Below are 14,761 nucleotides of genomic sequence, written 5' to 3'. Positions count from 1 at the left end.
TACAGTACAATGTCTTAATTCTTTAGTAGTTTGCTAATAGTTAAATTAATCACATACGTTAATTTTGTTTAACGTTTCTTTTACGAATTACTTACTTGATTGTTTATTGTCTGTATGAACTAGAGAAATATAAATTGGATTTTTGGAATATGTTTACATGTGCAATTACTAACAAAAAATATTTTAAAACTACGTGGTATTCAAATCTTTTTTGTCAAATTGCGGTGTATTGTACGTATAAAGTAGCAATGCAGTTATGCAGGGATGCAACTTGGTGCAGCTGCTCATTATGGCTTACTATTGCAAACAGTGCCGTGACTGCGTCAGTGCCGTAGTACGACTGCACGAGTAAAGTAACTTTTTGACCAACTTGAAGTATTCCATAAGTTATATGAAAGGTCCAAGTTATAATCGGCTGTCATTAAAACTTTTTTGTAAGTTTAGAATAACTTTACATGTACTTCTTTTCGTAACTAGATGTTTTTAGTAACTTTCATTTTCACGAGGGATATCTGCCGAACGAAATCCCGTATAATAAGCTCAGGCTGCGGTACTTTATTTAATGCGCTTTTATTCGCAATTTTAGGCAAACAAAGTTATCTCAGCGATCTGATTGGCGCACATACTTACGCATACCGATACAATGGTAAGGTTGCCTTTTGGTACACTGCCTGCACGTCCGAAGGCCACGAGTGGCTCTAACGATTTTGAATGTTTTTTTAATGTTTAAATTTGATCAGCAAAGACTTGACTAAAACATAATGCAATGAACCTGGATTTATTTGATTCTGAAAATTTGATGGCATACTGATTTTAGTTGCTGGATTTTTTGTGATTCTGTTATTTTGTTTTACCATCTGTGTATGTACTGCGGAATGTATATGTATATTTTGCGGTCTAACCTATGCGATTCACTATAATCAAATAATTTTTTGCCGCAAAATTATGTAAGCACCCCAATGCCGCGTAAGACGCTTTTATCAGGCATTAGAGTGCAACGAAAAGAGTTACTAGTACCGTTTATTGCTATGGCTGTGTTAGTATACTGCGGTTGTGAGATCCTGGGTAAGGATCTAAAAAAAATATATAAAAAGAATATGTAAAGGTGATATACATAGGGTAAATATGCATGGAATATAGAATAGGGGATATATAGAGATATATCTATGTAGAGATCATACGGGACAGAAGGATCACGTAGTAAGACTTTATTGTAGGATACTTGGACATACCATAGATCCTATCTACGCCACGAAGAAGTGGACGCAGAGATAAAGGAATATAGAAGATATAGGCATAGTGAGTGAGACTATACGCGACAATGGGCCGTACAGGCATACGGCTTATCCCATACGCTAGTATGCTATAGAAACGTTATGGTGATCTGTTTGCTATTAAAGCCCACAGATATATGGCTCGATACTTAGATATCCAATGAATGATACCACTTATAGTAGGTACTTTCAGTTCTGACTGCCTTATGATAATGCAGCCCAACGGACTGTGCGTCATGCTCCTATGTGTCATTCCGAGATAACGCAAGCGTTGTGCATTGGTTTGTTGCAACAGTCAACACATGCCCACTTTAAGGCAACATTGCCCAACGGAAAATCTAGTCTCGACTAGATTTTCCGTTGGGCATCGTTGACTTATCCATGCATTGCGCGCGTTACACGCTGTAGACGGTGAATGCAATGGACTGCAGTCACTGCACTGCCCCGTTAATACCGTGCTATCGACGCTATGTAATAACAAATTTAGATCTAACATAATTACGAACGCAGAATAATGCGTATGCTACCATTAATAATTTAATGACTTTGAGACGGCATTAATTACTAATTAGGCAGTAATTTCCCGTAATAATTAATAATTAAGCAATATTTAGGCTAATTAGATAGTCTTTCAAGACGGCGGCGGCTAGCTTTACTGACGTATTAAAGGTAATTAAGCAGACTAAGCTAATCAGGCAGTAATTTCACGCTCTCATTAACAACGTCGAGCTTATGATAAGTCTAACTTATCACAAGCTGGGGCATTCATATATCGCAGCCGTTACCGTTGCTCTGTTATCGCATTATTGGATAGTTTTTCTATGAGTCAAATGTGATTACTCATGGTTTTGACTTATCGTAAGTTAAACTTACGATAAGTCAGAGTGTGCTGAAATTCCTTAGTGATTCCATGATGATCCTCTTGCTATGAAGCAAGCGGTATATATACTAAGCAAGCTAGTGACAACGGACAGGCAATGAACAATGTATGTAGAGCTATGTACGTACATGTAAAGTGGGCCATGAAACATGTGAAGGAAAGAGTTATGTACGGTGGCCTTCACACGGTATAGACATTATCGCATCAAGCTTTGCAAGTTTCGACTTTGATAAAAGTGTACTTTGATAAGGTGATGTCATTCTAAGGATGGTTTCTGCAATTCTAACGGCTATCAAATCGGTGGACTTTGTTAAGTAGACAGATTCAAAGCTGTTTACCTTCCATTAAATGTAGCGTGATCATGTGAGGCGCTCAGCGGGTCTTTTGTGTTTGGTTGTTTGCTGTTTTTACAGTATCGACATGCTGTCACAAGTACAAAGTGTTTCGTGTATACCCGCGTTCTTTAGCGTAGTCATTTAGTAGCTGAATTTCTCTATTATTTTGCTGTGTACGCTTCAGCGCTTATTGGACAAAAGTAACAATGCGCTTATTCGACGTTGACGAACCGCGCGACGGATTTTTGTCACGAAATTCCGGTGACATTGGCCCTTGTATCGACAATGCCATTGTGGCTGCGGAGCGAGCCATTCGGGCGCGGCTGGCGACCATCAAAATCCTGCGAGAAATGGCAGGAGCGTTCGATGAAGTAACGCGTCAGGAGAAGATTACTACAATTACAGGAGGCACGGTCTCAGTCATCGGTACGCACAACACATGCAGTAAAAGTTCCGTTAATAGTTACGTTCCGTGTTACTGCATATGCATAAGTGAAAAGCAGCTGTAAAAACAGTGATTTTTTCAACGTGAAGCTTTAGCTGTACACTGCACTGCTTACGTCTCATGCGTGCTCTTTTTACGCGAATCAGTACAGTAATCCGGTTTTCGAAATAACCGTTTGTCATGGGATACGGGATCGAGACACCTTATTGCTGTGAGTGTATTATTATGATCTCCACATGGCTTTCTTCTTACGACCAGCATTGTAATCCACAAAAGTCTGCTGATAATCAAAGATGAAGCAATTCTTAACTTGAGTACTACGTATTTTTGCCTCTTTTACTTGAATCGTCTCGTTCTTAGGCAGTGTGCTTGGCATTGCTGGAGGTGTCCTCACCATTGCCACTGCGGGAGCGGCAGCCGCCCCGGCGGCAGTGGCGTATCTTCTCTGGAGCGGAACCGGTGTTGGTCTTGCTGGAGGCATAACAAAAGGCATTGGTAGTTACCTCAGTACGAAGAAACAGAAGGATCTCATCGAAAGGCTCGATAAAGCCGTTCACGAAGACGACGAGGCCCATAAACGCTTGACGAAGCTACTGGAAGTCCTTTCGGCAGATCGATTCAGCACAACACGGTTCATTGTCTTCAAGCATGCCGCGATTCCTGTCGTTACCGGAGGCAATGCCGTTGCCTACGTTATGGGCGGTGCGGCACTGGTGGAAATAGTCAGCCGACTAGTGCCCTCGTTGCTGCAACATGTGGAGGACGAAAAAGTAAAGAAGGCTTTAGGTGCAACGGTGGCGTTGCTTACGCCACTACTGATCAAGAACTTCACTATCACCACGCCGAAAACCGGTGCTAGCGTCGTGGACGATATCGCCCGCGGTGCAGTGGATACCTTCGCTGACGGCCCGACGAAAAAACTGGCCTACATTGCCGCTAAAAAGGCAGCAACAGCCGTTATGAAAGATGGCGGCGATGATGCAGCGCGGGCGTTAACAGCCAAAGCAGCTGTGGTACTGCAAGAAAAGGTTGCCGCCGAAGCAGTAGAAAAAGGTGCCGAAAAAGCAGTCGCTGTAACTTTACGGGCGCTGGCGGAAAAAGGCTCTGAGCTGACCACTGCATCCGGCGCTGTAGAAGCCGCCAAGCAAGTGCTGAAAGCGGCAAAGGGTAAGGCTGCTAGAAAAGCCGCCAAAGCCGGCATGAAGAAAGCGGTGGAGACGTTGGGTGCTAAAACAGCGGAACGGGCCACCGCCGAATCAGCCATTAAAGCCGCGCAGGACGCGGCGGCAGCCGCTGCCAAAGAGTTAGCCGTAAAAGCCGCCGAAGCGGCCGCAGCAAAGCAGGCGGTCGATGCGACGGTGAAGACGGCTGCAGCATCTGCCGCTAAGCAAGCCGCACAGAACGTAGTCAAAACTATGGCACGATTGTCCGGCGGTGTAACTGTGGCATTTGGCGCGTTTTTTGTCGCATGGGACCTGTATTCCATGCATCAAGATTGTCGTAAGGAAAGCCTTGGGGAGACGCTGAGAAAGCTAGCCAGTAGTCTGGAAAACGTTGATGCGGGATGACAGCTTCCGGTATATCGACCAAAACAATGCGTGAAAGAGTAACCTTCTACCTGGTGATTTTCATTTGCGTACTTTGTTGGTTACAAAAAAATTTCGCTATCTCATTCTTAAAGGGCGGAAAATTTAGTCCTAAAGGCTAAAAAGAATGATTGCAGCTAAAAGATTTACAGTTAACAAGAATTATGTATTTCGTCCAGTTCAGCTAGCGGAACGCCTCAGGGAGCCCTTGGGTAGCAGATTGTGAACGCTTGTTACCGGGTGCACGTACCTGCTAAAGATTTGGGATCACCGTACACCGTGCGCTACCAAGAGCTGATGGCATTCTGGCTGAACCACGTACACAGTCACTTGTCGACACACTAACACACTACCAGTCTACCCCGTGAACCAGGTGAACCTATAGAACCACATAGAACCACCATTGAACCACCAGTGAACCACGTACACAGTCACTTGTCGACACACTACCACACTACCAGTCTACCCCGTGAACCAGGTGAACCTATAGAACCACATAGAACCACCATTGAACCACCAGTGAACCACGTACACAGTCACTTGTCGACACACTACCACACTACTAGTCTACCCCGTGAACCAGGTGAACCTATAGAACCACATAGAACCACCATTGAACCACCAGTGAACCACGTACACAGTCACTTGTCGACACACTACCACACTACCAGTCTACCCCGTGAACCAGGTGAACCTATAGAACCACATAGAACCACCATTGAACCACCAGTGAACCACGTACACAGTCACTTGTCGGCACACTACCACACTACCAGTCTACCCCGTGAACCAGGTGAACCTATAGAACCACATAGAACCACCATTGAACCACCAGTGAACCACGTACACAGTCACTTGTCGACACACCGTCACACTACCGCTCTACCCCATGAACCAGGTGAACCTATAGAACCACGTACACAGTCACTTGCCGAAACACCGTCACACTACCGATCTACCCCCTGAACCAGGTGAACCTATAGAACCACATAGAACCGCCAGTGAACCACCAGTGAACCACGTACACAGGAACTTGCCGACACACGGCTACACTACCAGTTTACCCCGTGAACCAGGTCAAAGATACCAATGAAGAATGCAGAACTATAACGAAGACACAATTTTTGAAAGCGCATGTCGGCTTTGTGCCGTGCCGGGTGCGGAGCCACTCTATTGTTCAATTGTGCGCATTGCGTATTAGTGCTTTAACCTTAGTAGACTTGCATAATTTGTAGCTTAGTAGACTGTAAACTAAACTTGCGTAATAATGCTTGCATGGTCCTACTTGCAGGTGTAACGAATATAATTTGCTTTTTCTTGGATTCGAACGTTTGTGCTTAGGGCAAACCAGTTAGCAAACTGTCCGATCATCATTCGTCCGGTCCGGTCATCATTCGTCCGGTCTGTCCGGTCAGTAAATAGTCGCCAGCAAGCGGTCGGTGTGCCGTCACTCGGTCGGTCACCACGGTTTGCTGTCAGCACGAACGTTCAGAGATCCGAAGAAAAAAATTATATTCATTACGGCACACCGACCAGGAACAGTTTGTAGAAACGACAAGCCGCTGAACGATATCTCGCTGAACAGCTTTTTGTGAACACTAAAAAGTTTTTGACGGCATTTTGCTGACGTGAGAAACCCAAGAAACCTAAGAATCTTAAAAAACTTACGAAACACTAAAAAAACAACAAAAGGGCAAGAAAACTCAAAAATCAGTTCATCAATTGAAAAATCAGTTCCTCAAACTGGAAAACAAGTTGTCGGTCAGCAAAAGGGCTTGAAAAAACGTCGGTCAACAATTTAGAGAAAAGCAAATTGTCGGCCAACAATTTGACGGCCAGCCGGTTGTGTCAGTCAGCAACAAGTCGGTCAGCAACATGCCGATCAGCAGTTTATAGGTCGGCGAATTGACGTTACACCCCGAGGGCACACTTTCCGTCGTAGTCAGACGAATGGATGGCGCCAGGCGAAAAGTGGGCGGCTCATTCGTCTTTCTTATCCATCATCAGGAAGGTCAGTGCCATTTTATTGATTTTGCATCGCCCATGCAACGACCTTCGTGTTGGCCTATTGCGCGTACAGCAGTCGCTTGAAAGGTTACCATGACATTGCCGAGCGTAGTTTGTCGCGTCACGTGGCTGTTGTCACTACCCGACCAACTCAACTGGTAGAGCAACTGTCGGCAACTGACAACGTCCCGAGGGTGGCCCCTTACGCCTTTTGACGTTTCGTTTTTGCAACAATCATTCGCAGCGGATGATAACCCTTTATTCCGAATCTCTACACTGCTGTTTGCACAAATCCGAAAATTAGTGCAAAATTTTCTGTGCTTCAGGTATGCCGCTTGACTTTTGCGCGCTACAAATTCTTCCTTTTAAAATAAGGCAAACCCTGTGCGGGGGAAAATTTATAATCAGGGCATGTACAAATAGCACCATAACGGTACCTACGCCGATCCACTATAGTTCATTTGATATGGTTGATAATGCATTTCTCGTGATAACTGTTTTTACAACATTTATGCTTCATGGAAACTGTAAAAGAAACCTTTCAAAAATAAAATTTACAAAAAGGTCAATTATATTTTCGTCCCACCAATCACACCATTCCATCACTTCACGTTTACATTTCCATCACATCCCACATCAAAAACCATTGTGGGATGGCAACCCTATGCTGTACAGTGAACCCGCTATGCATTACTAACTTTTGTAAAGTATTTTTAAAATTTATTTACATCTGTAGTAGCAGATAAAAATTTGCAGATAATGTCAAGTATTTGTTTTGGACCACTTATCAGTCGAAGGCAGAGCCCCAGGCAACGCCTAGCTGCGGCTCAGTCGAGCACGAGAAGCAGCAAGCAAGTCAACTGATTTCAGCAAAAAATAATTCAAGCTTTAATCATATAAACAAGACCACAGCAAAGCTGCCAAAAAAAAACGACATCGGGTACAAAAAATAATTGTGCATAGGATTATTCCGGTGTCCGACGAGATCAAAAACAAACCATAAATTTCGATACGAATGTCTAGCTACAATGTATTCACTTGCGTTAAAGGAATAAAATTCAAAAATGCTAAAAATGAAAATGTTAATAATTTAAAATTCTAGAGTAGTAGCCAAAGTTGGTGCTACATAAAATTATGGGAATGGACCGTATGGTTGCTCCGCCAATTTACAACACCTGTTGGCTGTTCTCACGAACTCACGTTTTAACTTCTGGCTATTCGCACTACTTTTCAAGAAAGAATTCTCACACTACCTTTGGGCTATTGCCGTCGGCTTCGTACAACATAATTTTTTTCGCGAAATTCGCGTTGCTTATTAAAGAATATTTATGTAACTATGTTCATCGAATAATACTTTAAAAATAATTTAAAGTTGAGAAGGGCAAAATAGTAGCGCGATTTACTAATGGTACCTTTCTCACTACTGCTTTATCACTCACATCTCGCCCAAAGCATCAAATGGCTAAGTAACTCCATTTTTCGATTAAAGCTGTTTAAGATACAAGTCTATGGAAGGTAAATTTGGTTTCGAGCACACATGAATCGTTAATCTCGCAAGGATCGTCTGCTTACCCGTAATAGACACCTTCTTATAATAGACAGCTAAGCGGTTCCAAAAAAAATCTACAGAAAGATATCGGACGGTGAATTTATGGGAGGTGCATTTAAAAGCTTCCTAAAAATGACCACTACCCCAAACGGGCCAAACCCAAAGTTCTTGGTTTTCAGTCTTGTTGCTTTTGTGAATACATCGTTTTTTGCATTAAAAGAAAACGCTTTCTATGGCCACTCGTGCGAATCTAAGTTACTAAAGAATTTTACTTTTCACCGACACCAGTAACTTTTTTAAGGAATTTTGCCGCTTTTTTACCGTAAGGATGCTAAGAAGCGCTTTGTTTTTGGCACCTACTCCCAGACAGTTTAATTTTCCCTCACAAGCAGTTTGATGACACTATTCTTTTAAAAAAGCCGTTTTGTAAGAGGAAAGAATTTCTAACGGTAAGGCATTTTATGCTCTTCAAAACATTGGCGAGGCGATTAAGAAAAATTACAGAACTAGTCCGTTGAGACCACGAGAAAAAGTGCGAAAAACCGTCCATGGTTTTCTCCGCAGTTTTTTTCTGTTTTATGGGAGTTAACTGGAGTTATAATATGTTTTGAAGGCCGGACGTGAACACACTAATACCGTGGGCGCGCGGAAAACCGCTGGCCATAGACGTCACCTTCGTAGACACGCTGGCGGTTTCATATATCGACCGCACTTCCGTGACCGCCGGCGCAGCAGCCGAACTCGCTGAAAGGAAGAAACTAGCGAAACACGCTTGGATGCAAGCAAGATACGATTTCGTTGCTGCAGCCATCGAAATTTACGGACCTTATCGAGACGGTACTAAAAAGCTAGTGGAAACCGTTGGAAACGGTATAGCAACTTCAACTGGCCAAAAGCGGGCGAAAGAGTTTTTTAAACAGCGAATATCTATGCAAATACAACGGGGAAACGCGATTTGTGTAATGGGTACGATCCCCGATCAGGATAGCATAGAGGAAGTGTTTCTTTTGTAAACGCCGCTTTGTTCTGGTGCATAGTTTGTACTCGTACCATGATACTTAATAAAGGTTTTTGATGTGTTTTCTTTCTGTTCCTTAATGAAGGTCGTTTCTAACAATATGGCTAATAATTATAAGCTGCATGCGTTTCTGAAGGAAGATGCAAATAATTGAAAATTACTTTTGGAATGTCCTTTGTAGTACCGCTTGTCATTCTTTTTTCGTCGGCAAGTGATTGCGTACGTGGTTCACTTGTGGTTCACTGGTGGTTCTATGTGGTTCTATAGGTTCACTTGGTTCACGGGGTAGACTGGTAGTGTGTTAGTGTGTCGACAAGTGACTGTGTACGTGGTTCACTGGTGGTTCAATGGTGGTTCTATGTGGTTCTATAGGTTCACCTGGTTCACGGGGTAGACTGGTAGTGTGGTAGTGTGTCGACAAGTGACTGTGTACGTGGTTCACTGGTGGTTCAATGGTGGTTCTATGTGGTTCTATAGGTTCACCTGGTTCACGGGGTAGACTGGTAGTGTGTTAGTGTGTCGACAAGTGACTGTGTACGTGGTTCACTGGTGGTTCAATGGTGGTTCTATGTGGTTCTATAGGTTCACCTGGTTCACGGGGTAGACTGGTAGTGTGGTAGTGTGTCGACAAGTGACTGTGTACGTGGTTCACTGGTGGTTCAATGGTGGTTCTATGTGGTTCTATAGGTTCACCTGGTTCACGGGGTAGACTGGTAGTGTGTTAGTGTGTCGACAAGTGACTGTGTACGTGGTTCACTGGTGGTTTAATGGTAGTTCTATGTGGTTCTATAGGTTCACCTGGTTCACGGGGTAGACTAGTAGTGTGGTAGTGTTTCGACAAGTGACTGTGTACGTGGTTCACTGGTGGTTCAATGGTGGTTCTATGTGGTTCTATAGGTTCACCTGGTTCACGGGGTAGACTGGTAGTGTGGTAGTGTGCCGACAACAACAAGTGACTGTGTACGTGGTTCACTGGTGGTTCAATGGTGGTTCTATGTGGTTCTATAGGTTCACCTGGTTCACGGGGTAGACTGGTAGTGTGGTAGTGTGCCGACAACAACAAGTGACTGTGTACGTGGTTCACTGGTGGTTCAATGGTAGTTCTATGTGGTTCTATAGGTTCACCTGGTTCACGGGGTAGACTGGTAGTGTGGTAGTGTGTCGACAAGTGACTGTGTACGTGGTTCACTGGTGGTTCAATGGTGGTTCTATGTGGTTCTATAGGTTCACCTGGTTCACGGGGTAGACTGGTAGTGTGGTAGTGTGTCGACAAGTGACTGTGTACGTGGTTCACTGGTGGTTCAATGGTGGTTCTATGTGGTTCTATAGGTTCACCTGGTTCACGGGGTAGACTGGTAGTGTGGTAGTGTGTCGACAAGTGACTGTGTACGTGGTTCACTGGTGGTTCAATGGTGGTTCTATGTGGTTCTATAGGTTCACCTGGTTCACGGGGTAGACTGGTAGTGTGGTAGTGTGCCGACAACAACAAGTGACTGTGTACGTGGTTCACTGGTGGTTCAATGGTAGTTCTATGTGGTTCTATAGGTTCACCTGGTTCACGGGGTAGACTGGTAGTGTGGTAGTGTGCCGACAACAACAGGTGACTGTGTACGTTGTTCACTGGTGGTTCTATAGGTTCACCTGGTTCACGGGGTAGACTGGTAGTGTGGTAGTGTGTCGACAAGTGACTGTGTACGTGGTTCACTGGTGGTTCAATGGTGGTTCTATGTGGTTCTATAGGTTCACCTGGTTCACGGGGTAGACTAGTAGTGTGGTAGTGTGTCGACAAGTGACTGTGTACGTGGTTCACTGGTGGTTCAATGGTGGTTCTATGTGGTTCTATAGGTTCACCTGGTTCACGGGGTAGACTGGTAGTGTGGTAGTGTGTCGACAAGTGACTGTGTACGTGGTTCACTGGTGGTTCAATGGTAGTTCTATGTGGTTCTATAGGTTCACCTGGTTCACGGGGTAGACTGGTAGTGTGGTAGTGTGCCGACAACAACAAGTGACTGTGTACGTGGTTCACTGGTGGTTCGATGTTGGTTCTGTGTGGTTCTATAGGTTCACCTGGTTCACGGGGTAGACTGGTAGTGTGGTAGTGTGCCGACAACAACAAGTGACTGTGTACGTGGTTCACTGGTGGTTCAATGGTGGTTCTGTGTGGTTCTATAGGTTCACCTGGTTAACGGGGTAGACTGGCAGTGTGGTAGTGTGTCGACAAGTGACTGTGTACGTGGTTGACTGGTGGTTCAATGGTGGTTCTATGTGGTTGTATAGGTTCACCTGGTTCACGGGGTAGACTGGTAGTGTGGTAGTGTGCCGACAACAACAAGTGACTGTGTACGTTGTTCACTGGTGGTTCTATAGGTTCACCTGGTTCACGGGGTAGACTGGTAGTGTGGTCGTGTGTCGACAAGTGACTGTGTACGTTGTTCACTGGTGGTTCTATAGGTTCACCTGGTTCACGGGGTAGACTGGTAGTGTGGTAGTGTGTCGGCAAGTGACTGTGTGCGTAGTTCAGTGGTGGTTCAATTGTGGTTCTATGTGTTTCTGCAAGCTCGAGTTCTCATTTCGCAGTTGTGTTTACATTTTATTTGGTTCAGAACCTGGTGAACCACTGTTGTCCTGGTCTATAGGTTCAAGCCTATAGAACCACTAATGTCCTAACTTGGACATTCTATGAAATAAAAGCATCGTTGAACACATTAACAATCAACGCCAAATTAAATATTAGAAAGAAACAAGAAATACACTGATTATACGTCATACTTCCATTTTTTTCGACATTAGGGTACGTTTAACTGTGCATTTTAAACAACGGATTACCCCCATATTTTGATAATCTAATGGCAAAAAATTCCACCAGTGCCAGAATTAATTGTATGACGTGTCCACCGTTTCCGCCTTACCCCCGACACTTGCTAATCGTAGTTTCAATACCAGCCTTAGTGCGATGGCTCCGAGATTTTGACACAAAAATTTTGTTTCAGCGTGAAATCAAACATTAATCATTGTGATTTGCACATTTACGTCTATTTTGTGGAGACACCAATAGAACGTCAGATGATATTGATAATAATGTCTACGCAAACTTGTTGATCTTAAATTTTTGTACTATCAAAATATTTGAATAACTGGGTGATCCGTTTTTCAAAATATTCAGTTATCTGATCCTTTGTTCAGAAAAGTCGAAGCATGTATAGTAATAATTTATAAATGCCTTTTTTGGAAAAAAATATGGTTATATAAGACGGATCTGTTTTATATCCGTCAATATCCTGTTAAATCCTTGTATCCACCAAATATCCAAAAATATCTGTATCTTTCGAGACAGCCTGGGATATGGATATGATATTTGGATATTTAGGCTCTGGATGCGCTTTTGGATATTGGATATTACCATCCTTATTTATTGGCGGGTACTTTCGCCACAACATTGTTCCGAGAGCCACTGGCTGGAAAAAATGCCGATCAGTGAGTTCGGAATAGAGGTTTCGCTTCCGCACTTCCGCGTCTTCAGCAGCCGATCCCGTCTGCCTAATGGCATCTACAAAGTACAGTAGAGCAGTAGCTAATAAAAGTACAGTAGGACTTGTGCAGCTGATCCTACTGTATCGATCGGCAAAACAGAATTTTGTTTTCGTTTGTGAAAACAAATTTTATGGGTGCAGGCTGGTGCGGTCCATAACGACTTGCATACCGCTGCTGTTTTCTTCATCCACTGTACTTTTCTCATTTCCGATAATACTGGTTTCAAAAATGCGATACTGCCCATTGCGACTGAGTTATCTTGGCACAATTTGATCAGTCAACCGTCCGACAACGGACCCACTTGATGTTTTACCATTGCCGTTTTCCCGAAAGCTCTTAAAATTTCCATCACCATCATCATAACGCATGGACAACTTGCCACAAACTATTACCGCAATATCACGTTGATGACTGCCAAATTTGCACTGCCAGCAAATCAGCACACCGTTCGACCAGACTGGTCCACTGCACAAGAACCATCTGCAGTGTCTTTACCCAAAACATTAAATTTCTTTTACGGTGACCGGAGGTTTTGGGTACAGTCAGCATACCAAATTCCTAGCACTGACCATTTCCGACTATATAAGCAAGCTGTGAGACGTGTGAGTGCATGATTATTATGTTTTGACAAGCGGAATCGCTGTGAACTAATTTTGTGGTTCGTTCATCATTACTAAGTCTTTAAAGCTGATTTCTAATTTTTTATGCTGAAATTCCGACATGGCGTTGCGCACAGCGACAGTTAACCTTGTGGGACTACTCATGTTGCTAATCCTTGTGATGACCTTCCCGGCATCCAGTAATTTGATGAGTAAATCACAACGCAGGCCTGCAAATAAATCTTTATACTGTAGTAATTTAATTTTAAGCCTTAAAGATTACTTACATGGTAACTTTGGTTTCAACTTGTTCCTTTTAATCCTGGATTTCTTAGTGTAAAGCTTGTCATTGTTGTACGGCTACCTATCACTGCGCTGTACAAATGCATACCCGACGGAATCCTTAAGTTGCCAATAACCGCCTCGCAAGGTCTGCGTTGTCCAGGAGGGATTGGAATGCGAGTGCTGCCGCCCGAATTCTCAAGATGAGAATGACTGCAATGCAATGCTAAATACCTTTGTTGCTGGTGACTGACCAGGGTCAGGTTGGCATTAATCTGGCAATGGCCGGAATTTCGAAAAAAAACTTAGTAAGCTCCATGCTGTGCTGGTTCACCAGATTAGAGTAAGTTAACGCTTTCATTCGAAGTAAACCGCATTCCACAACAGTGCTCTATTCTTTGGGCTCCAATACGAGTACAAGTATACCTGGTACCATGTGGGTGCATAGACGTACATAACTGTGCAATGTGCACCATGAGTGCAGCTACCTTGTAGAAAAAAACCATGCCGATTTGTAATAAAACGTTTTATGATCATGACCAGCAAAAATGTGCACAAGCGATGCATAGAGTATCTGTAGAGTAAAATTACTGGCTTTCTTTCTTGGCTCCTGTTCATAATTTTTCACATTAAAAGAGACACGAGTTGTGTTCTCAAAGTGGATATCTGTAGACGCTACGTGCCAAGTACGACTGTTCACTGGTGGTATGCTCAGTTAAGGAAAGGTCAATCTTCCAATCACAGAAACGCAGCCACATGGTTCACTCTTTAATCTTTAATAAACACATTAATTATGCGTCTCGTAAGAGGGAAAGAACCCACTTAAATTTACAAACAGAATTCCAGTTAACCGCATCATCGAAAGCTTTTCTTTTAAGCTGCAGTGTGCTCAGCCACACCGCCCAAACAGCACCATGTTACGATGATCGCTAGAATAATATAGAAGTATTTATAGAAGTTCACGATTCGAAACTTCTTAAAGTGCTCTAACTCATAAACATAATAGGACTCCAAAACACAAATCAATCCTCATGTCGAACCATTCAGCATGGATGAGTTGTCAAACTGTGTCACTGCCAGATCCGGCTGCGCTTACAGATTGGCCGACGTAAACTCTTAGAATGGCAAGTTCTGTATCAATCTACTGCCTGATTGCTATGCAAAAGGTGAAACAGCTTCGTTTAGCAACTAATAAGCGTTGTTGCACAGTGGGTCACAGAATGGAGCAGGAACGGGTGAAAAGTTGAGATTACAT

The 14,761-nt window shown here is 43.5% G+C and overlaps 1 protein-coding gene across 1 annotated transcript; it reads left to right on the top strand.

The window, feature by feature from the left end:
• Positions 1-2,372: 2,372 nt before the first annotated feature.
• LOC129601968 (uncharacterized) lies at positions 2,373-4,663 on the top strand. Its single transcript, XM_055500889.1, has 2 exons — positions 2,373-2,915; positions 3,295-4,663. The coding sequence occupies exons 1-2, from the start codon at positions 2,696-2,698 to the stop codon at positions 4,500-4,502; spliced, it is 1,428 nt and encodes a 475-aa protein (XP_055356864.1). The 5' UTR covers positions 2,373-2,695; the 3' UTR covers positions 4,503-4,663.
• Positions 4,664-14,761: the final 10,098 nt, after the last annotated feature.

The sequence above is a fragment of the Paramacrobiotus metropolitanus genome, unplaced genomic scaffold (assembly GCF_019649055.1).
Source record: "Paramacrobiotus metropolitanus isolate TYO unplaced genomic scaffold, Prichtersi_v1.0 Parri_scaffold0000305, whole genome shotgun sequence".
Taxonomy (NCBI): domain Eukaryota; kingdom Metazoa; phylum Tardigrada; class Eutardigrada; order Parachela; family Macrobiotidae; genus Paramacrobiotus; species Paramacrobiotus metropolitanus.
Note: the sequence above shows the minus strand (reverse complement) of the source record. Positions and strands in the feature narration are given on the sequence as shown.